Source organism: Aulostomus chinensis, chromosome 2 (assembly GCF_037954235.1).
Source record: "Aulostomus chinensis isolate RoL2024-O1b breed Wild chromosome 2, RoL_Achi_v1.0, whole genome shotgun sequence".
Classification (NCBI taxonomy): Eukaryota; Metazoa; Chordata; class Actinopteri; order Syngnathiformes; family Aulostomidae; genus Aulostomus; species Aulostomus chinensis.
The window spans coordinates 13,392,988-13,416,486 of record NC_141321.1 but is presented as its reverse complement, the minus strand read 5'-3'; the positions used below and the strand labels follow the sequence as shown (position 1 = coordinate 13,416,486).

At 45.2% G+C, this 23,499-nt stretch overlaps 1 protein-coding gene across 5 annotated transcripts in view; it reads left to right on the top strand.

Moving 5' to 3' along the window:
* LOC147269118 (C-myc promoter-binding protein-like) overlaps positions 1 to 23,499 on the top strand; it is a 64,631-nt gene that overhangs the window by 37,048 nt on the left and 4,084 nt on the right. For 2 of the 5 annotated variants that reach the window (XM_086179693.1, XM_086179683.1), the window contains 18 exons: positions 2,322 to 2,455; positions 3,674 to 3,806; positions 6,112 to 6,318; positions 6,407 to 6,535; positions 9,182 to 9,323; positions 11,109 to 11,237; positions 12,830 to 12,949; positions 13,207 to 13,344; positions 14,386 to 15,578; positions 16,512 to 16,749; positions 16,853 to 16,956; positions 18,311 to 18,486; positions 18,861 to 19,013; positions 19,872 to 20,052; positions 20,152 to 20,406; positions 20,677 to 20,794; positions 22,753 to 22,915; positions 23,306 to 23,370. In XM_086179693.1, coding sequence (XP_086035819.1) covers positions 2,322 to 2,455; positions 3,674 to 3,806; positions 6,112 to 6,318; positions 6,407 to 6,535; positions 9,182 to 9,323; positions 11,109 to 11,237; positions 12,830 to 12,949; positions 13,207 to 13,344; positions 14,386 to 15,578; positions 16,512 to 16,749; positions 16,853 to 16,956; positions 18,311 to 18,486; positions 18,861 to 19,013; positions 19,872 to 20,052; positions 20,152 to 20,406; positions 20,677 to 20,794; positions 22,753 to 22,915; positions 23,306 to 23,370 — 3,778 coding nt within the window. Of the gene's footprint in view, positions 1 to 2,321; positions 2,456 to 3,673; positions 3,807 to 6,111; positions 6,319 to 6,406; positions 6,536 to 9,181; positions 9,324 to 11,108; positions 11,238 to 11,551; positions 11,645 to 12,829; positions 12,950 to 13,206; positions 13,345 to 14,385; positions 15,579 to 16,511; positions 16,750 to 16,852; positions 16,957 to 18,310; positions 18,487 to 18,860; positions 19,014 to 19,871; positions 20,053 to 20,151; positions 20,407 to 20,676; positions 20,795 to 21,861; positions 21,889 to 22,752; positions 22,916 to 23,305; positions 23,371 to 23,499 lie in introns of all 5 variants that reach the window. The other 3 variants (XM_086179654.1, XM_086179675.1, XM_086179664.1) reach the window with 3 other exon arrangements.

The window sequence follows — 23,499 nt, the reverse complement described above, 5'->3', positions numbered from 1 at the left end:
CTGCCTGTTTATCCTCACAGCTGTCTGAAGTCACCGTGGAGGAATGTAGGCTGCATCCTATTAGAACACAAAGACAGAACTCTTAGCTTGAATATCCACAGGTATAAATTACATTATGATTGTGTAGATTGGGGTAGAGGGAGGCTGCAGAACTTCTTGAAGAACCATTACACAAAATTTGTGTGTACAAGACTCGCTTGATGGTACGCTGACTAGTGATTACGGGAACAGTGTCTGTTTTATTCTATACTGGGCTGTGCAACTTCAGCTGATGGGGCGCGATCCTCCAGCTAGCTTGTAGCGCTGCCTTTAATGAGCAGACGCTAGCTTGGAATTATTCGTGGAGAGATAACAACAGATGCAGAAAGACTGAACATGGAGGAAGCTAAGAGGAAAAGAAAAACTAGACTGTTAATGACTGATACTGACACAGTTAGTGTAGCTCTAGCTGTTAGCATCTGCTTTTGAACATGTACACAACTGCTGTGGGTCCAGATCAACTGTCACGCTAATGAAATCACACACACACGCAAACATACACACACACACACGGACACGTGTGTCATGTGTGGGAAAGTCAATGGGATTTTTGTTCGATGCCTCAAATAAGATCTATGGTTCACACTGGCTTAAGATACTTTAAGAAAGGAATAAAGTAATAACAGCTTAAAATACGTCAGTAAATAGATACACTCCCCTTGGAGTCGAAAGCTTTTCTATGTCTTAAAGAGGCAGTTGCTACTTTGCTAAATGCAATCTAAAAATTGGAACCCATGGCGATGCTAACTCCTGGGTTAGCCATCAATAATACCTCATCCCTGTTTATGTAAATGTCACAGCATCTTGTAACTCTTCACTTGTATCAGCAGAGGCCTCAGTCAGAAAACTTTTTTTTAGTAGACTTGTTTATAGCCTGTTATAATTGGGAAAGCAAAGATGAGATTTTACAGCCATAATTTGACCCAAATTGTCTGAGATATTAGTTAGTCAGTCTATACATGTTAACATATTTTGAATACCAAACCAACATTGTTTAAACAATAACAAAGCAATGGATGTGTCTCAGTACTTCTACAAACATCCGTCCATCCATTTGAGTTCTGTGCGGTATCCTGCTGTTGGTGCACTCGACAGAACAGGACCTTTTTATTCTCTGGTCTGGCTCTCGTCCAAGGTTGTCCGTCAGAATACCTCCACGCAGAGGTGTCCTGACTCCTGCCAGCATAAAAGAGCAAGTGGTTTCTACTCTGATGTCCTTCCAAATCTCTTAGATGTTGTATTGTGTTTTAACTGTCACAGAACATTAAATTATCCTTTGATGTTCTGAACTGAAATAAGAGAATTTTCATAAATGTTTTCTTAGCCCTCAAATGGATGTTTTGGTCTCCAACAATTTACCGTTCTTTCTGATTAAAAAAAAAAAAAAAAGTACTTTAAAACTGATTAAACTTACTTATGAACTTTCATCAACTGTTACCTTCCATTCATTGTTAATGGAATGATTGCTTGAAGTCTGTTAGTTTGACGTTTTACTTTGACAATAATTGGTACCAACTAATCCACATCTTTTCAAAATTAGGTTTGATATTCTGTTCTATATCCGCGGATAACCACATGATAATCATCACCGTGAAAAACTGTTTCTTATGTATTCACCGTCTCAGTTTGCTGCTCACCCTGCAGACCAGCTCCCTCGAAGGTTTAGTTATGGAGAGGCACACTGACTAGACTAATGAAGATTATTGATCTGTTTTTGGATTACATAAATCCTCTCAGACCTGTTAAGGCTCACACACCGTTTCTGAGGGATTTCTGCTCCCCCTTTTCTTTAATGCCAGTGAAAGCCAGCTTCAGTCTCAGATTTCAAGTTGCATTAACTGCCATATTAATTTTTAACCATCTTTCTACTTCAATTTCTGATATTGCTGGCTTGGCAGCAAACAACAAATGAAAAAGAACTGGGTAGCTGACTGGCTAGTTTGCTCGTGTGTGTGAGTGTGAGAGGGAAAGTGAAGTGTGCTCCTTTGGTAAATGTAGGTCACCTGCTGTCATCCTCCTCAGGTTTTCCAAACTCATTAGTTGAAAGAATGCTGTTATGTGCTACAAAGCAGTTTGAAATTGATGTTTTTGAAAGTCCATTGTCTTGTTTCAAACTTGCCTGAGCAAACGCTGAAACAGGTTTGACAGGGCAGAATGTCAGCTGGAGTGTTGACGCAGCCATCAGTCCAGCGGGCTGCACCCTGCTCCCCTCATCTGTGATGGATGAAGGGTCACGACCACCACAGACATCTCTGCTCATGTTTGCCTGCTCCGTATTGCAGGTGGACGTCGACAGGCCGGAGGAGACCAGGCTGATAGAGATCGATGAGTCCCAGCGCAGCGAGCACACAGTCTTCATCACACCTCCTGAGCTGCCTCCTCTGCCTGAGGGGGAGGAACACCCGCTCTGCTACAGGTTCATTACCAAATCTCACATTTCTACCCTCAAATGTGAAACAGACACACATTTTTTACTCACATTTAATGTTGTTTCTATTGCCATTTTGCAGTGGCTCAGTCTAACTGAACCTCGAGATCCGTAATGACAGCAGGCGAATCATCCTAAGATTTACTCGTGACATGAGTCACGTGCCCCACACTCCTTAGCTTCAGAGTCACATGTGAAATGTGTAAACAGCCGATAAGGAGAGAAGATGTGCGATTGCTTGTGTGGGGTCTATTTTATAAACTCTGTGTGATGTCTAATTTTAGTTTTTGTTGAACCTATGATTTTTTTTCTGAACATGTTTTACTGATTTACCACTTGCTTTAATGAAAAGGTGATTTTTTTTTTTTTTTTAATTTACCACTCATTTTAATTAAAATGGTGATGGTTTTCCTCACCATGATTTATGACTGAGCAGACTGCCAGGCCTGCCAAGGGTGCAAGGGGTAAAAAGCTGAATGAAAGAGCTTCTGACCCCAATAGATGTATAGCCTGTGAATGGTCGAACTTGCTGTTCAACTCTCAGTAGCAGAAAGGTTCATGCTCTTGACAGCATAAGAATTGTTCCACACCGAGTGACTCCTTAATTAGACACCATTAGAAAATGAGGTAAGAGTATCACTAAAAGATGATAGGAGAGGTGGCAAATGCCACACCCCCACGCCCATATTTAAGGTGCAAAAAGAGCTGTACTGCTCGCATCTGGTCAGGTGTTCTGCAGGACAGTTTTGGACTCTGCAGGATAATAAAACTCTCTGGACTCAGCTTTGCTGGAATCCGGTGCTTATTTGGACTTCGAATTTTTTCACTAACAGACCTTAGTTGTGTTTCGGACTTGGCAAATTTTTGAAACAGACTGAGAAAGATGGTGCTGAGACTGAAGGGGGAAGGAGGCCCGGAATCAACTGGCCTCTGACCGGGCTCCACAAGCCTTGCCTGAAAATCCGCATGGCTTGCTTCTTTGCTGACAAACTAACGCAGGAGTCATTTTCTTCACAGTAGAATACATCATCAGAATAATAAAATGAATCAAGGGTTTCATGTTTGGAATCACAGTTTAACAGCTCCTTTACTAAGACCGAAGACCATTGCTGGACTGGGGGGTTCTAAATGTGTAGTATTTGTAGGGGTGAAGGGGTTTGCCTTGTGTGACTGTGTTTGTCTCTGTGTAAACATGCTGTTCATCAGGTATGACGGCTTCCCAGTGTTAAGTCTTGACCTGTTTGACCCTCTGGAGGGGCTGTGGACTTCCTCCTCGCGCCTTACTGCTCGACACAGCTGTCCAACCAGCCCAGCACCCATGTTCAGGCGCACCAAGCAGGTGAGCGTGGCGGTAACCCAAAAATTTCACATATTAGTTTACCTGTGAAGGTGTAACAGTTGGTCGTTTTCATTTTAAGATGATAGATAATTCCAGTTTTAAAGCGCAGCCCCGTCAAAGTACATGGGGTATGACCAACAGGAGACACCTGGCCTCCATGTGAAATTGATTATGATATATTATTATGTTTCAAATTACTTTATTAATCATCAAAAAGGAAAACTGTATTCCACCATGAAGATCAATCAAACAACAGTTGGGCATTGGACACGAGAAACAACTGACGCATCAAGGTGACACAAGAAAGAACGGTGAAAAACAACTTGTCTGGAGGGATGTTGTGGATCGGGACCCAAACACAGAGACAGGAAGCGGGTGGGATTTGACCTAACTTGAATGTTTATTGAATACAAAAATACACAAAAGCTAAACTTGCAAACTCAACCGATAAATACAGGAAACCTACAGAACACTGGGATACAAAAAGTCTGACAAAGACAGACACGAGAAACTGAATTTAAATACCGACTGCTAAAAGGCAGAGACAGTTTTATTGGTATTGCACCTTCCATGCACAAGACAAGATGAAGAGCTTCACAAAGTCACAGAACCATAGAAATAAAACACATAAAAATCAGTTCAGAAGAACACAGTTATAAAATATCTCAAATTGACATTAGAATGAAGTAAAAGGAAGGTTATGTTTAAAATGCTCCAATAAAATTACAGAAATTTGAGATGAATCTATGAATGTTGCAAACATAAACAGAGGAGAGAACGTGAGGGCAGGGAAGAACCACTGGGAACAGGGCTGTGACTGACTAGGACTAAAGAACCAACAAGACACAGGTGGAAGACTCATGAAGGGCGAGAAACAACAGGATGTAACACACGAGTACACAAACAAGGGAGATGAACTTCAAAATAAACCGGCACGTAACACAAGAGAAACAATGCAAAACTACAGCACAAGAATAATATATAATAATGTCCAAACTCAGTCTTTAAACTTAGAGTCCATAAGTTCAGGTTGACAGTGGCACAACTTTTCATATTCACTTTCATGTGCGTCATCACAGTCTCTGCACATGTCTCAGTCAGTGGTAATCATCAATACCAGGTATCAGTAGTGGAACAGGAACAGGGCGCCTCCTGAGTCTCTCTGAGGAGCACCTCACCGTCACCCACGATGCTCCTGGCCTTCCCGCCCTGTCTCCGCTCCGGGATCGTGTCCTCACATGTCTGTAACTTGGTTGGCTTGGTTCATTTTCATTTGAATTGGTCGTGATTTCTTCCTTATTGCGTGCAAGTTGCGATCATTCCATTACAGAATGAATGAAAATAAATAAGTGTTTTTATTTGGGACGTATTTATGTTGCAGGGATGACTGGATTGATCGCATTGCAGCAACATGTTCAATCAAGCATTTATCAAGCGCTTGAGGGGAGATGAGAATGTAGAATATCAGCCAGCACTATGGAGAGGTGATTAGAATAGTAATAAGGGTGCATGAATGACTCTTAGTTCATGATTAGTTAACCATTGTTTGACAGGGTGTCTGGTAATCAGTTACTTGTGGTGGTCTCATCACCTTTAGGGGATGCAGCAAAGGTGGGTGGGAAAACGTGGGGGACTGGAGGGATGGGGGTCAGAGAGGCCGGGGTCAGAGTTACTGGAGGCACTCATGTTCCCCACTTGGGAACAGAGGTCACAAAGAGTATTAATGAATGGTTAATTATGCTTAAATAGTGTGTTTTCAGCACTCGCATATAAAACTAAACAGTAACATCCGTGCGTATTGTGACCTGTTGTTATGGTTTGAAAGAGGAGTGTTAATGTTAGTTCAGAGAGAAGATGTGTGATATTGTTCAGCCAGCAGCATCACTGGTTTAATGTGTTTGTTGGTGATGGTGATGTCTTACAAGTTTTCTGCTGATTTTGTTCTCCTTCAGTCCTTTGGTGTGTTGTTTTAGCCGCAGAAATCAGAGTTCACTGAGTTCTCTTGGTTATTATCATAACTCCTCCGGGTGAGTTATGATGAGAGAATGTTGAGGTGATGTTTATTCAACTTGTTCTTTCAGTTCACACTGAGGAGCTCCCCGGTCAAAGTTTGCAGGGCCAGTATTTCCGTTTAGTGTCTTGGGGTGGGGGGACTGTTCCTTTTACTCAAGGGTACTTTGTACCATGTCTGTACACAGGGTCTGAAGTGCCTGCTGAAACCCTTAGATTTAGCGTGATGGCTACTTAATGTCTTGGTCCCTCTCAGTCCAGAGCCTGATCTTCCCTCCCCCGTTCTCATCCACAGGAGATCAAATCGGCCCAGAAGATTGCCAAGAAGTACTCGTCCATCCCTCAGCTGTGGTCCAAGTGCCTGCTCCGCCACTGCTACGGCCTGTGGTTCATCTGTCTGCCGGCCTACGTGAAGGTGTGCCACTCTAAGGTGCGAGCGCTTCGCACTGCCTATGACGTCCTCAGGAAGATGCAGGCAAAGAGGCTGCAGCCACCCGATGAGGTATAGCTGAAACAGTAATGGTCCGACACTGTGAACTCGGCACGGTTTGCACTCATTTAGATCTTTTTTGTCTCGTCGACTCACCCAGGTGTGCTACCGAGTGCTGATGCAGCTTTGTGGACAGTACGGCCAGCCTGTCCTGGCTGTCAGGGTCCTCTTTGAGATGAAGAAAGCTGGAGTCCACCCCAACGCCATCACGTACGGCTACTACAACAAGGTATATACATCTGTTCCTCATAATGAAGCCAAGTAGTTATGGATGGCTGATAGAATGGTGCGCTGTAAATCTGCCAGCAAAGGCCGGAGCATTTATTTATGGCAGCAAATCACATCTGAGACTTTATTTTTCTTGGCAAGTCACATATAATTTACTTCACCTGGTCACAAAATTAAAAAAAGACGACTGTAAGGTTGTGTAATTGGCTCAGCTGGCCAGCACATACCAGCGCAGCGCGGTTTTCTTTGGATATATTAGTGCTGAGAGTCTGAAGTACACTTCGATCAGGCTGGGTGTGGTGTTCCTGAGGTGAATCTGCTATTAATGTTCCGCTGATTCAGCTGCGAGCTGGACTTTAGCGTGAGCACAGCCGTGACAGCCAAACGTCAAACACATCTCTCAAGGGGATGTTCTGTTTTTCATCAGCTGTGATTGATGTAGACAGAGTGATTATAAAATATGTTGAATAAATGGAGGTTTGGGAAGGTCACCGTCAAGTCAGTATTGAGACAGAGAAACATCAGGACTTACTGGAGCATATCTAAATATTATTGCAAGGAAACAGACGATGTGGTAAAATGACTAAATGGCATTTAAATTACACATGTTGTTTCTCCTTAAGTGAAAAGGAGGGATACATTGTAACGGAGAATAATGTCGGTCAGATGTTGGTTGCATCGAGATTATCATTCCCTGTATTTGGTTGCCTCATCACTAACATTCATGTCCCTCTGGTTGGTTCCTGTCAGCTCGAGACACTTCTCACAGCCTTGCTACTACACTCTCCAGGTGTCAGCTTTCAGATACTCCGCTGACATTTACAGTTCACCTGAATGTGGGAGTAGATGAGATTGGCTTTAGTTTTGAAATGAAGTGATCTGAGAACACATCAGCTGTGAAAGGCCTCAAAAAAACAATATTTCAGGGCCTTCGGTGTGTGGCAGCGGATATCCAGGCCTAACGGTCTCTTTTGTTTGCAGTTTATGCCACATATGAAGACAGTTGCAAGCTAAAGGGAAGGTGAATAAAGCTCTTTTCTACAGTTAGGTTGTGAGATTACTCCACTCTCCGCACGGAATATTTACCTGCATGGAATCAAATTCTGCTAAAATGTGATCTCTCAATCCGAATCAGTTGACAACCAGAGACCACACACTAAATCCTAATAAACCTCATTAGTAACAACTCAGCCTGGATGACTTCTCAATCTCTTAATTTGCCAAATCTTCAAGTCTCAGGGAGCGACTCTTCTGCTCGCCACCGGAGGCTTGCTTCACTTTCAGTTTATTTTTTTTATTTGGACTTCGTTTAACCAGGAGTCCCGAGGGAGACCCGTTTGCAGGACTGAGAGTGAAATGTGCGACATTTTACAGCTCTTGCTAAAACGCTGTCAAACCTGCTGTCACACTGTGAACTGGGCATGACGCGGGACGCAGGGCGCTCTGCTGTACTCCCCTCAGGCTCTTACAGCAACTTGATTCATTTGTATCAAAGTAAAAGGAACACACTAAAGTTTCCACAATACCTGCAGGTGTTGTTGTGTTAATGCGGCATTTTTTTGTAGGAATTCAAACGAACTAATCATTTTTGAAAATACAACCACATGTGCTCTCTAAATAAAAATTCAATACAAAAATTCCCTCTGAAATAATTTAGATGAGTGTAATGGCTGCTAGTGATGAACATGCTGACAAACCCACAATGTTCTGTTTTCTTGACAGAATTCATCAGTGATGATGGGTAATTTTTCTCCTTAGCCCTTAAATAAGAATTAAAACAAAGTGGAATTTAAAGATATTGAATATTAACTCAAGCTGTCTGACACTAAGGAGAGATTCAGTTTTTCCCAGTCTGTCCATTCAGACCTCCATGCATCAGTGGGGAGAGCTGGTGCTCATCACTGGGGGTAAACGCTAATGTCAGACATGGGAGACAGAATCCTCCTTCTTTGTTCTCTGCAAAAGAATGTTACCTATCAGCCTTAAAACACAAACTCACACACACACATTTATTCTAGAATGTTGACAAATGCTGACAGTTCCCTCCCCGACACTTCGCGGGGCCGTGGACAGCTTGCTGTGCTTTAGTTGTCATAGCAACAGTGTCATCAACATCCCCAGGAGCACGGCTTCATTACACCTGGCCTAAATCCTGGGAGTCGTCACAGCCGGTGTGCTAAAGCAGCTCTCAACTGTGTCTCTCCCCCTCTCTCTCTCTTCTCTCTCTTGAGGCTGATGAAGTGTATTTTAGGAGGCGACATGTTGAACGTGACTTGGAAACTAACAGCTGCTCTGCTTTTCCTTTTGCCTTTCTGATGTTGAGAGCAAATGTGGATTTGATGCAAGTGCAGCTTTGATCAAAAATGCATTCAAGATGATTTTCTACAGAAAAGGGTTTGGGTCATTTTTCGTTCACTCGCTTCAAAAGAGTTGAGTTGAAACTGAATGAGGGAAATCAGAGCTGCACCTCGCACCATGTTCAGAGTCTATGTCGATATATTTAGAAGAAGAAAATAGTATTTTATTGTGAGAAGAGGTAAGAAAAAAACAAAACACCCACATATTTCATAATTTGAATCTACCATTAACTGACTTGCAGATCCTAATCCCTTCCTCCCCTGATATTCTCCTCTGTCCTCGTGTCCAGGCGGTGTTGGAGAGTACCTGGCCCTCCAGTACCAGAGGAGGATACTTCCTGTGGATGAAGCTGAGAAATGTGGTTCTAGGTGTGGCCCAGTTCAAACGGGCACTACGGAAACACGCCCCTCTAACTCAGAGCCCGCTGTCAGGTAATCATCATTGATAGCAACAGTACAGTGTTAGTTGGCCTTGTTGAGGGTCCAGTACTCCAACACAGGAGGTGTCATTATTCCTGCTGTTCATTTTTTCGTAGTCCAAACACTAGCTTTAGCATGTACATCCCAGGTGGAGACGGAAATATCAATGTAAGCGTGTGTTTTATCATCAGTGGTGGACCCTGTAGAAAGTAAGTTGTAGTTATAATCATAAAAATGACCCCTCCCACCTCACACGCCACCCCAGGATGAACGACTTTAGTGTAGTGACAGCTCATCAGTCTGAGGTGATGGAGAGTACCGACCTCGACCTGCATGTGGAGGATAACTCATGATGTCACCATGTGCCTGCACATCTCTCTGGGTTGGAGGTGATTATATGGACGCTATAGAATCAGCAGAAATGGCAGATGTCCAAAGTGATGTTTATACATTGCTTAATTTAATATTAATGTTATTTAGAGTGAAAAATTAACCTTTCAGGTTCTTATTATGTGGTCTGTTTATCTACATAAGGCCAAGTTTCATTCACTCACCTTTGTAACAGTTCAGATTTTTATCACAGCAACATTAAAGGCCGAACAACCAAACCGAACATTTAATGAGCACTGAGACCGTTGTTGTAGTCAATAATCCTCACTACCAGAGAGGGCAGCCACACTGACCACATGACGCATCTCAGTTTTTTTCCTGTCTATTTGTCTGGTTCCTCCAGTGACGATGTGATCCTCCTCCGAGAATTTAAAATGACGCAATTGCTCGGCAGGGCGCGCAGGAAGAAACAGAAGCAGTGTGGCTGCTGAAAAATACCGCTATGTTCCGCTGACGTAACGCGTGGCACAGTGTTTCCAGTGAACGACTGTACTCCATCTTCCCCTCATCAGAGTTCAGGTCACCTTGGGAGAGAGACAAAGTGAGTGAGAGAGAGAGAGAGAGAGAGAGAGATGAACTTTAGCTAATGGAAGAACACGAGGTTGCACAGGGATGGGAGAGGAGAGCAGGGAGCTCAGCGAGCTGTACTGCTTCACCTTTGTCATCATCACTTATCAGCAAAGCCTATGCAGCTATTTTAAGAAATGAAGGCCATAGGCACCAGCTAGCAACCTCTGTAATGCCTGTCAGTGTTGCTAAACTGAATATGGTTGACTTCTTCTTCTTAAAAAAGAAAAGAAGTTAAAAATGTAACAGGACGTCACGAAGTCAAATGTTTAGATGGTCTCATGAACAAATAAATTAGACTCGTTGCTACTGATTAGAGTCCTGCGGGACCTCTTACCTTTGAAGTGAGATAAAAGTGAAGCCCAGAGAAGAAAGTCAAACCTGTTCACCTTTTCTCCGATTAAATCAGTCTGTTCACTAAGTGGCTGCAGCAGTTGAAAGGTAAAACAGTAGAAAAAGTGCGTGCATGTGTGATGTAACTTCCTGCATGCCAGCGAGCCCCTACAGACCACGCTCCTGCTAATCTGTGTCCTGCTAATCCCTGCTTTTTTTCAAGGTGCTCCATTTACCACCAGCAAACATTGTGCTACTAAAAGCTCCTCAGATGAGCTCAGCTGTGTTGTTGTTGCACAAGCCACTCACGATACCTTTGTATTTACACACAACAGACTTTCTGAATGACGGCGTTTATGATTTATGAAACACTGTTTGAATATGTAGAACAGTTGTTGTCAGTCGCTTGTCAACATTTAAGATGGAAACACTGATTGGAAGAAGAGTGAACTCCCAGTGCAGGAGAAATGGCGACACCATCTTTAACTCCTTGTTGTTTTTGGGCAGATGGCAGCGACCTGGATGCTGTGAGTCACGGCAGCCTGGATAGCTCAGCTGACACTAACCTGGCTGAGCAGGGCCCCTACACCACTGACCCCGTCAAAGTAGACCCCACTGATGATAGATCTAGCACAGGTATACCTCAAATGGCTACTGCTTGACTCCATCTTTTACAGGCAGCCATCTTGTTCGACATCTTTTTTCTTTTCTGTCAATAACATTTTTTCCCCCCCTCCTTCCTCATTTGTCCCACTCACTGACCGGCCTCTTCCTCATGTCCCTCTTCCTTTACTGTGTTTCTGCTTTCCTTCCATCCCTGTCGTCCATCTGTCCATCCATCCATCCATCCATCAACATCTCTCTCTGGTTTTGCGGCTGTGGTTTCTGCTCTGCTCTCTCCCTAACCCTGCCCTTCACTCTGGCCCTGCCTGTGTTGCCCTTGCATGCAGTCGGCCGTGGGGCCAACAGCGTGGGCGCCAGGGCCTTGGTGGCCAACTCACACTGGGGGGGCTCTGAGCTTAGAGAAGCCACCCTCCATCCAGGTAAACCTCTCTGTCAGTCTGCCTGTCTCTCTCTCTCTCTCTCTCTCTCTCTCTCTCTCTCTCTCTCTCTCTCTCTCTCTCTCTCGCGTTCTCCTCTGTCTCATCTTACCTGCTCTGTGATTTTATTTTCTGACTGTCAGCCCTTTCATCACCATGCTTTCTGTCTCTGTGATCTCCTGCCTCCTCTGTCTCCATCTCCCCGTCTCTCTCTCTCTCTTTCTCTCTCTCTGTCTCTCTCTCTGTCTCTCTCTCCTCCACTATGTCATCTTTCTATGTGGCACATCAGTGTGCTGCTCCTCTCCCTCTGCTCATCTCTCACTCCACCACCTAGTGATTTGTTATTGATAATTACGGTGAGTATTTATCTAGAGACACATTCTTTTTGATTATGGAAATCATTTTCAACAAGGAGATTTAGAACTTCAGCAAGCGACTTTGCCCAGTGCTCAGACAGACTTGCAGCACAGCGGGAGGGAGGGAGGGACCTCAGTGTTAAAGCGTATTGATTAAAAACTTCCTGCAATGAGTTTTTGCCTCTTGCTAGCAGTTATGAGTCCATACTGTATTACAACTGTGCATGATTTATTTAGAGATGACGAGTAGAGAAGTTCATGGGGAAGATGAAAGGGGAGAGCAAATCTGCAGACAGCTGGTTGCCTGGAGACCCAGCAAAGTTTTAGACACAGATGGAAGAATCCGCCCCGAGTGACGGCAGTTTTCTACCCCCTAAACATTAAGTCTTTGGAGTGGAATTCATTAGCAGCTGTGAAACCCCAGTTAGTGGCCTTTAGAGTTACCGTAGATCTCAGCAGGGCCTGAGGAGGATTCTTCTATTCCTCCTGACAACAGCATTGAGCCTCCAGAACTGAGAGGATGAAAGGAAAGAAATGCCTTTCTTATTTTCTCTTACATACTGTATGTTTCTTTGAATTCTACCGCTCTGAGTGGTAAAGCCATGATTGAATCCCATTTTCTGCAGACACGATCAGTTTACAGGCCAAACATGCCTTTTGTATTGCTATCTCATAGACCTTTGACTTCCTGTGCACAGATGTGTCCCGTGCTGCTCTGCATATTTCTGTGATCGTGTGGTTTAATAACGATTACTTTGGTGCTTATCACTGTCCAGCGCTTTTATTCTACTCTATTTCATCAGTTCTTTTCCTCATTCTCTCTGTTCTGTAGGAGATCTGTCAGATTTGGGTTATAACTCGCTGTCCAAAGAGGAGGTTCGGAGAGGAGACGGCGCTGCACAAGACTCCGCCCCCGACAAAGATAACAGGAAGGAGAGCGACTGTAGCTCCTGTCAGTAGTCTTTCTGATCTGATATTACCTGATATTTCTGTCTATCTTCTAAAAAATGTTAACTTGGCAGCCTTGTAGCCACATGGGATTTCCCCTTCCTCTGCCTTGATCTTTCCTTCTCCTCCAGAGATGCATCGTTCTTTTTGGTTTCTCATGCACATCAAAGCAGTCCTTCTTGTCTTTCACTTGATTTTGCATGCACGGTTCTGTGTTTCAAGCTGCGCATGTAGTAATAAAATTGTAATTTCTCTTTGTAGTGTCAGAATCTGAGAGCGCCAAGGGAAGTAAAGACTGCCTCCCTCAGTTGGATGTGGAGGTCCAGCCGCGTGGCATTGTTCGCAGCAGCTGTCCGTATGACGGTTCCACCTGTAAACCTAAGAGCTCTGCTAGCGCAGGTACATTAAATCTTAAAGAAAGCAGCTGGTTATCTCAGATGTTCTACTGAACCGTTGGCCAACAGTTTTAACAAATTCAACTCTGTGACTGCTAAATCAGGTCTCAGTCAGTTTGGTATGGAGGACACTGAATCTGAGATGCAGTACATTCAGACTGCTTGGCTTCTTCTCTGAATCAAACATCAAAAAGTGTGATAGTATTTTCAAATATTTAGATTCAGCTTAGATTCAGCAGTTCTTGTGTATCCAGGCTTGACAACCCTCATTTAAAAACAAACTACACTCCAGTTGTTACAGGAACATTTTTACTCACAGTCCAACTCCAGAATATATCTGTAGTTTCATATACAGCTGCCGGCTTTTTGCGTTGCAGAGGTGAGCGGTCAGAGCAAATTATAAGGAAATAAACTGTTCTATATTTACCGTAACAAGTATAAAAACCGTGCAATAAACCCAAAGAACAACTTTATTTGATCATATTATTAAATTTTCATCATCTGAATCATATGATTCTGTTTTCCTCTATAATAATGAACAATGTGGAAGGGAGACAAAGAAGAGAGAAATGTATTTATCTCCAGATGAATTTATTTCAATAAAGAAAAGTAAGAAAAATATTAGAACTTTTATGTCTTAGTCAAACTTCTTAACCTCAAGAATAAAGGTCGGAGTTCACAAGATGATCTTTAATGTATTGTGAAGTCTCACATTTTCTTCCTTCCATAGTGAAATAGCTGTGTTGCTTATTGACAGTTATGGCCGGCGCTTTGCTAAGTGTTGTAGATGCACAACTGGTCTAGTTTTTAGTGGAAACGGATGTTAGTGTAGATGGTGCCATGTGTCCTGCAGGGTAGAGAGTTCAGGTGCAGCTTTCTGCTCAAGTACAGGCGAGGGAGAGCCGCTTACCGCTAGACGCAAGGAGATGGCCTCTGGCTGGAGCTCCATCCTTCTAGTTTGTTTACATATGATCATGACAGATATTTTAGCGCATTACTATGTATTACTTTGGTTCATGGTGTCTAACAGTTCTGACCCCCCCAGGTCATGTTGCTGGTCTCCTCTTCACTTCCTCACTGGATGAGATCGGTGAGGTCCACAACAACAGCTTACTTAGAAGACATAAGAGTGCTCTGGAGGAGGTGATTGGCAGTGCCAGCAGTGGCTCCGCCTTTGACTGGCAGGGTGTGAGGGCCCGCCGGCTAAGTGGTGATACGGTTGGCAGCAGCGGCAGCGGCACCACTGTCCTGGGCCTGGGTATGAGCCAGGGGGAAACCGACCCAGATAAGATTGCAGGACACCTCGGCGCTGATGCAAAGATTCTCTCTTGTGCCAACTTCAACAAGAACAAGAGGCCTCACTCGCTGGCTTTGGGTGGGCTGGAGGAACTGGCTCATGCTGAGAGCGGGGACCACAGAGAGGAAGATGAGGAGGGACAGGACTCAAGTGATGAAGACAGAAGTAATACAGAGGCCATTTTTGATTTGGAGGACTTGGATGTGGACAAAACATCCACAGGAGCTGCAGTCAGCTCTCACAAAACCAGCAGAACTCATAAGAAACCTGTAGAACGAAGTGCCAGCTACTCTGGGGTGGGCACAGGGACACCCAGAGGGGCTGTCAAGCGTACCGGTATAGAGACTGGCTACGACCCGCTATCCCTGCTGGCAGCAGAGTCCCTGTGTCAGCAGCAAAATGAGGACAGATGCCTGGAGGGGGAAGAGACCAGTACGCCCAGGGCACAGAGGCACCTGGCCAGGGAGATCGAGCTGTACATGAACCACATGGGCAGCCCACTGAGCAGCCGAACACCCAGTCTGGACCTGCAGGACCCAGCCAGCCCTGTCATCCTACACCCCTCCTCACTCTCTGCCACCCGCAGAGCCAGCTTACCCCACAGCGCCCCACTCAGGACTTCTGCAGTACCACGTTCCCGTACCTACCATCCGCCCTCTCCCTCCCAACCAATCTCTCGCCAACGCCTGTGGTCATCTCCGCCCAGTCGCAGCTCTAGCACCACTCCCAGTCCCAGCCCTCGACCCAGCCCCTACAGGGATCGGACAAACAGGATGAGCCTTGCGAGTCCTTCACCCTCATCCTCCTCGTTTGCTCTGGACACGCTGCTCACACCAACGCTGGACGTCTTCAAGACCAGCATGTTCTCTGCAGGGAAAGGCGTGGCAGAGAAAGCTAGCCGCTGGTACTCCCGTCTAGCCACGTACACCACACCTACCAAGGTACAAAGCTGTGTTGGTCTCACTTCTGGTTTGACATTTTTGCACTATTATCTAGCGAAAAGACATTTAACTCCCCTGTGATAAAGGGAAGCAGAGGCTGTCTGCTTAGGAATCCTGAGGTTCTAACTGCTATGTGAAGCAGCCCAACTAAACTCAAATTAATACATCTAAATCCCAGCTTCTCATGCTTCACTGACATGTAAACTTGTTTTGGGTCCCACATTTCTACTGATAAGTCAGATCAAATTGTCAAGCAAGCCTGAGATGTTAAACAGCTAAAATGTTGCTGCCATCTTGTGGCGTTCTGAACATCCGACAGTTTGGTTTCCTGTGAGGGGAAAATCTTCAACAACCATCTTCCAGCGTGATGTGATGACAAAAAGTTGAATTTTCCAACATTTTTGGTCCTAATCAATGTGCTTTAATGCTAGCAAGGAGAAAAGCAATACAAATAGGCTCACCTATGAAGTAAGCAGTGGGGTCAGAGGTCATCCTTCACAGTTTCATGAGTGATCCAGCTGTGCAGCGTTCAGTTCAGTGTCTGCAGGCAGTTTCTCAGCAGGTGGGACCTCTAACCAGCTGACAGCTGAGTTTCTGCAGTTTGTTGTGTTCCTCCCTCACACCGTGTACGCTGTTCCTGCCCCACGAGATGAAATCTATCTGTGTTACAACCTCTGAACTCAGCGCTGAGAACCCCAAATGAAACACAAAAAAGATTTGTTTTCCCACCAAAAAGGTTCATTAAAGCCTTTCTCCCCAGAGTGGAGTTAGTGTTCACATCCAAAACTCCACCGCTACCACAAAAAGAGCCTGCGTCTCCAGTTCTGTTCATGGAGTTTTCCCCTGTAATCCAGAGGTGGTGCAGCAGCCCAGTGCCTTAAGTTGCAACTGTGTGATGACATTAATCTCCCTCACCCTCCTCTGCTCCTCCAGGACTGTCACAGTGATCATCTGAGTGTGTCCTCTCTCGGCGTGGGAGATCCTGACTGCTCCTCCTTACATGATGAAGAGGACTACAGGGAGTCAAAGAGCTTGCTGGTCTCTCCACAAAAGAATGGCCCTATTGGCCCAATGGGGTCTCGCAGGAGCCCCAGACGCAGCCCCCTCCACTGCAGATTGGACAGTCCCACTGGAGGCTCCAGCCTGGGACGACCCACATCCCTGCTGCCTGGTAAGGTCCTTCCCTACATATGTAGACGTGGTACAGAGCGATGGGTCTAAGGCTGCTTTAAAGAAAGCCAGTCACATCTTCCATGTCCACTGCTCTTGTGCAGGGTGTGTCCTCTCTCCTCCTGGTTTCCCTCTGCCAGACAAGTCAGACCTGGGCTCATCCCGCTACACCAGCAACACCAGCATCTTCCACAACTACGCCATGGAGGTGAAACCAGAGGGAAACTAGAAAAAAGAACTCAACAGTTACTTGTACTTGTTGTTTTAGCCATTGTGTACCTCGCAGTAATTAGGGCCTGAGCCAGTCCCTGGCGAAGACCCTATTATGTTTCGAAGTCACACTCGCCACTTCAAAAGTGAATTTGACCCCCTAAACATGCATGAAAACTCACCAAATTTGGTAAGCACATCGGGTGCGGCGAAAAATTCGATATTTTAAAAAAAAAGAGGCGCTCTACTCAATAGCGCCACCTACATACACAAAAAACCACGCCACAGACTGTAGGAATGTCCTACAGACATGGGACAAACACCATTGAACTCGTCTCATCAAGACGGATAAATCATACACTCACACCCCTGACCTAACTGTAACAGGATGTCCACAATTTGGACACGAATGTCTAATTTTGGACAATTTTGCGCCCCGAACAAAATCTATCTCCTCCTAAACCGTAAATGCCAGGGCTTCCAAACTTTCACACATTACTCTCCCAACTGTGCTGATTAAAAGTTGTTCAAGGTTAATATACTACGCGCTCGGTTTGGATTTTATGAGCCGTCAAAGTGGGGGAGACACTTTTCGCCTTACAATGGAAGTCTATGGGGAGAGCGTGTCCTCTCAGGGTACATACTCTCAAACAAATGCTTCTCACATCTACACCATACATTCCACAGCTTTTAAAAACACACCACTGTATTCCTGACAAAAATCCCTACAAAAATATGGTATTTTGTGTGACTTTTGACCAACGTAGGCCGAGTTATTCACCTTTTACACACTACATTTCTCTGAATCCTCCACTCTCTCCACTCTAGCACAGATCAGACACAGTGCAGCGGGGGAGGGGTTCTTAAAGGGCCAGCTGGCAGCTCTGCTCTCAGCTCTGCTCTCAGCTCTGCTCTCAGCTCTGACAGAGATGGCAGAGAGCGAGCAGAGAAGGGAGGGGCTCTTAAAGGGCCAGCTCTCAGCGCTGCAGTCACACTGTGCAGCGCACTGAGGCTAGTATCTCCTAAACTACAAGGCCTAGGGATTTGCCGATTACACCGTTGGATTCGGGCCGGTGTTACGGCCGCGCGGGGGCTCAGGCCCTAACAACGCTGCTTGCAGCTTTAATTATCCCTTACATTTGTGGACAAGGTTCATGGGAAAAACCCCTGATAGAAAATTCTGTTTCAGGTGTACTCACAGGATTTTGTCTACAACAGTGTTTATGTGGGGCTTTTAGCAGACTTTATGTTAGGAACATTTTAACCATCAACAATTTTCCCTGCTGGCTAATTCAAATACCAAGAAGCAGAATGACACAATGGAGATGTGACGAGTGTGTCGTCTCTCCCAGCTGCTGATCTCCAGCTGCTCGCGCTGTAAGACATGTGACTGTCTTGTGTATGATGAGGAAATCATGGCTGGCTGGACGGCAGATGACTCCAACCTGAACACCACCTGCCCCTTCTGTGGAAACCCCTTCCTGCCCTTCCTTAACGTGGAGATCAGAGACATGCGAGGACCCGGAAGGTATGAGCTGATCAGCTGGATGACTTGAAAACAACAACTCTGTTTTTCTCTGTTTATCTTAAGCCATTCCACTGTTCTTCCTGTGAAACAAGCCGTCTCTTAAAGGCCCTCACAGCATCCCTGTACTGGCTGGTACTGCTGTTCCTGGTTCAGTTGGCTAAGGGAACGCCTCTAACGTTGCATCTGTGATCTGGACCTGCTGTTTGGTCTGTGTACTGTAATATCCAGACTGACATGTAGGCCAAACAGATGTTTTTAACCTTCCTTTAACCAGGAAAATGAACTTGCAGTGAGTGGGAGTATCATCTTATGTGAGGTGTCAGAATATCAGTGTATTCATCTCCCTGGGGTGCCCTCCTCTCTGTTTTCCTCAGGCTGTTCCTGAAGGGCAGCCCATCAGTGGATGAGGCGATGACATCATCATACTCCGCCTCCACAGGTTTGGACACCGGGACGTCCACCTTGTCCAGTCCGTGTCCCACAACAGCTGTCTCCCCTCCATCCCCTGTGATTGCTGTCCAGGCAAGGTACTCGACCACATCCTCTCTTGGCGTGCTGACACCCTATGGGGGTGTGTGTGTGTGGGGGGGGGGGCTGTCATGGTAGCAGCACCTGCACTTCTCCCTCTGACCTTGGTGCTCTCTGATGCAGTGGCATCTGGAATGAATATGCATTCATATATTTTTTTTTACAAAAGTAATACAAGCTGCTAAATCAGGGACATGCAGTGAACAAAGTGGTCCCACACACCTTTGGAGTATTGTGCTCTAAAAAAACTGTAATTAAGAAATGCAAATTAAAGAAACATCACAATTTGTGAAATGTCCAAGTGGATTTATAGGGTTAGGGTGAGAGGGACACATGAAGGTTGACAAATAAAGTTTGTTTAAAGTTTATTTACTTTGAGTTAGATAGTTGGCATCAGTGTGTGTGTGTGCGTGCCTGTGTTGTATGTATGTGTGTGTGTGTGTGTGTGTGTGTGTGAGATAGGAACTATAGTCTACTCATCTTCATGCAGTCTCCAGTTCGTCTGATGAGAGAATGCTTCTGCAGTAGGAAGCTGCTCTGGCTGCATCCACTTGCTTGCTCACCATCTGCATTGTAAAACAGTGACGTAAGATGATCCACAGCACCTGTCCTAACAAAGCTGAGAGTGTGTGTGTGTGTGTGTGTGTGTGTGTGTGTGTGTGTGTGTGTGTGTGTGTGTATAAAGAGTATGCAGGGGTGAATTGTGCACAATGTCAGGATATCACAGTTGTTTGTGTTTTGTTTTGCGTTTTTTCTCTCTCTCTCTCTCTCTCTCTCTCTCTCTCTCACACACACACACATATATTTATTGCTGCTGTGACTAAAAGCTGACCAGTGTCTCTGTCTTGCCTCCACAGGACTCGATCTACAAGGCCTCACGGTATCAACATCCCCAGTGAGCGGCGGCAGAGTGGGACGTCTACCGGAGGGCCCATGGCCCGCAGTGTCAGTGCCTTTGGTCCCCTGGACGAGGCGTCCCAGCTCAATTGCTACATGCCTATCTCAGGCAGCCTCCCCAGCCGCCTCAATGAAACCACGGTAAGACCCAGCACCTGTCCCCAATACCACCATAAACCTGCTCCCACTACCCATCACCCCCTTTATTCATTGTGCCTCTATCATGTCTGTCTCACTCAGGACCCTCTGAGTATGGAGTGGCGGCTGCATAACCCTGAGCCGGTGACAGTTCCCTACCTGAGCCCACTGGTGCTGTGGAAGGAGCTGGAGAGTCTGCTGGAGAACGAGGGCGACCCTGTGATCACCGAGGCTGACATGGTGGACCATCATCCCATCATCTACTGGAACCTGGTCTGGTACTTCAGACGGCTGGACCTGCCCAGCAACCTGCCCGGGCTCATCCTCACCTCTGAGCACTGCAACAGAGACTCCCAGGTGACACACACACACACACACACACACACACTGGGCAGATTTTTAAAACCTGATGGAATGTTAAGTCACAGTTATAGCTCCACTCAGTGGTTAAACCTGATGTGACAACAGTATTTGTCACATCAAAATTACACTGTTTTGTCTTTGTGCACAGCAACATGATAAGTTTGTGTTCTCTAGTGCCACCTGTTAGCCACTATTAGTTTGGTTGGCCTGAGTTTTTCATGGTGGAGGTGTGTGAGTTAGGCACACTCATTCGTCTCGCTGCAGGTTCCTCGCCACTGGATGTCGGAGGACAGTAAACACGTGTTGATCCAGATTCTGTGGGACAACCTGAAGCTGCAGCAGGACCCTGTCCAGCCCCTCTACATCCTCTGGAATACATACAGTGAGTCACACCTCACACACACACACACACACACACACGCAAGGACCCACTTTCTCTCGGGATGCGGCCACATTTTGAACAGTTTTCTGAAGACACTGGAATTAAATCAGTGGCAGGAAATGACCAGGACCAGGAAGAGATGACGAGTCTGTCGCCCTGCAAACACACACATCGAGGAACTGAAACGATGGGCAGTTTGAGCTGAATATGTCAACGTGTCCGACACCAAAGTGTTATATTTCACTCAGATAAGTTTGCTCCTGCTGGACAGATGTCTTTCTACTGTTAACACTTTTACGCTCTGTCAGCTGATTGTCTATATATCTGTTCACATCAGTGTTTTAGAGTTCTGGATTGAAAAGATGTAGGGTTTATGTGTGTGTTGCTGAAATATTTATTGTGTTGAGAGCGAACACAATACTAAAAATCCAAAATGTTCTTCTCCTCTGCCACTTTCAGTAGCGATGTACTTGTACAGTAATTATGTTACCACGAAAACAACCGCAACAAAAAAAGCATCATGAGGATTTTACAGAAATGGCTTTATTTTTCTGAAAAATCGATTTTTTGTTTGTTTGTTGTCTTTAATGCTGGTTTAAGTTAGTTTGAGTTGATGATCAATACTTTATGTGCATTTTTCTTGATAACCCACTAAGTCCACTCATGATAGCATTTGTTAATTGTGTTTGTTAAAATGAACTATGATGTGTTCTCCTAACCATGGAGCTCTAATTATAACAAAGTCAAAACGCAGGTATTTGCTCAACTGTAAAAACCATCAGTAAATGGATTTTGCAGGCGCATCATGTGACTATGCAGTATTATTGGAGCTTCAGCAGTATTTGCAGTTGTTACAGTTGCTAAGCGGTTGAAGAGATTTGGGTGTTTCGGTAAAAGAGATGCGCAGCACCTTCATTTGTTCTCGGCGTGCATGAAGACTCACGTGGTGACACATCTGTTGCTTTGCCTCAGTCTGCAGTAACCGATGATTTAGCAGAGAAGGCGGTGGGGGCGCAGCGTCGGCTAATCCTCCTGCTAACAGGCTCTGTCTGCTCTCTGTCTTCCAGGCCTTAATTGTACTCTGTTGTTAGAAAGTGAGTGTTCCTCTCTGGCTGCTGCTGCTGCTGCTGCTTGTTTCTCTCTGTGTTCTCTGTGTTTCCCGCTCCATGCCTTGCACTGTCGTCTGTGAAGAGTCGGCTTTGTACTTGTCTTGCTGTTTGGAATGAGAGTTTGTGTTCAGTGTGAGATCCTACGACAGCAGGGTTGTTTTTGTGCTGTGAAACACTGTTGAAGGAACGTGTTTGAACGCAGCTCTGACTTGAATGTGGGTTTGCATCTCTGGTGAATGTCGCTGTGTTGTTTCATGGACAAACAGGGCTGGGTAATAAACTCCGACCACGTCATGCTGCTGTACGTCTGACCACCTGATTGCTAGTTAGTCTTTGAAATAAATCTTCCATTGGTCAAAGACGGCAGTGTGAGTCCTTCATCTTCGCTCACAGGAACACAACACGATGTGATGCAAGACCAGAAATCTAAAACCGGATTTTCTTGGAAGAATTTGTTGATCAAGTACTGTCTGAGATTAACTCTAGTGATTTGATTTCAAATATTCATCGTTTTTTTGATGTAAAACATTCCTTAGCAATTCATGTCATTGTTCCTGCAAATCTCTAACATTGTACTACTGCGACACATCTGATTAAGTACAACGAGAAACACTGTCATCAAAGTTTTTATACCTCCACACTTGAGATGGTAGGCGTACATAGTGGAGGTGACCAGGCATTTCTGTTCCACTGGAATTGTTTCTAAAAATATATCACCCAGCCCCAAGTGATGTCCACTTGAGTAGAACTTGACAGTGACTCATCATCCTCGTTCGATGGAGTATCTCCATGTATACATGGATGTGGTTTCATTGTTAAGCGCTGACGGAGGGTCCTGTGTGTTGGTAGACGTGGGCTACCCTCTGTCCAGGCCGGTCCCGGAGGAGGAGAGGCTATTCAGCGAGGAGCTGCTGCAGAGTGTGGTGAAGAGCATCCAGAGGAACGACGTCAGCAGGCCCATGGCGCAGCTGCTGCAGCTGCTGGGCCAGACGCTGGGGGTCAAACGGCAGAGGTCAGTCTGTGAGCTCGGAGTGTCTGCCGTTGCTTCCCTCAACAGCACAGACTTTTCACGAGGTTCTCATAATTATAGACGTACCGAGCAGGATATTTTTCTCTTCTGAGTTAATTTTTGGCTACTTAAACTTCGCTGCTATACAACAGGCCTTTCATATTTTCCTTCCATTACAGAATTATGTTTCTCTTTAACATCAACACAACCTTGAAAGGACACAACAGGAAACACTCAAATTCTCCACCACATGAAAGTAGTTTAAATGTAACGTGAGGCTTCAGGATTGTTAGATTGGAACATTGTAGGACAGAACGTTTAAACTCTCACCAGCTGTGAAAAGAAACTGTTAGCTGTTGGCTACGTGTTGAGCTCTTCTTCTCTGCTGCTCAGGAGTTTGTACCGAGACATCCTCTTCCTCTCCCTGGTGGCTCTGGGAAAAGATAACATTGATATTGGTGAGTGTGGAATTACGTGTTTCTCATGTCTTTTTGTCAGTGTGTGAAAGAACCCACTGTGACTGGACGCCCTTCCTCAAGGGGGAAATATTGTTGAATTCCACTGAGCTGCTTGTTCAGTTTCTGAGC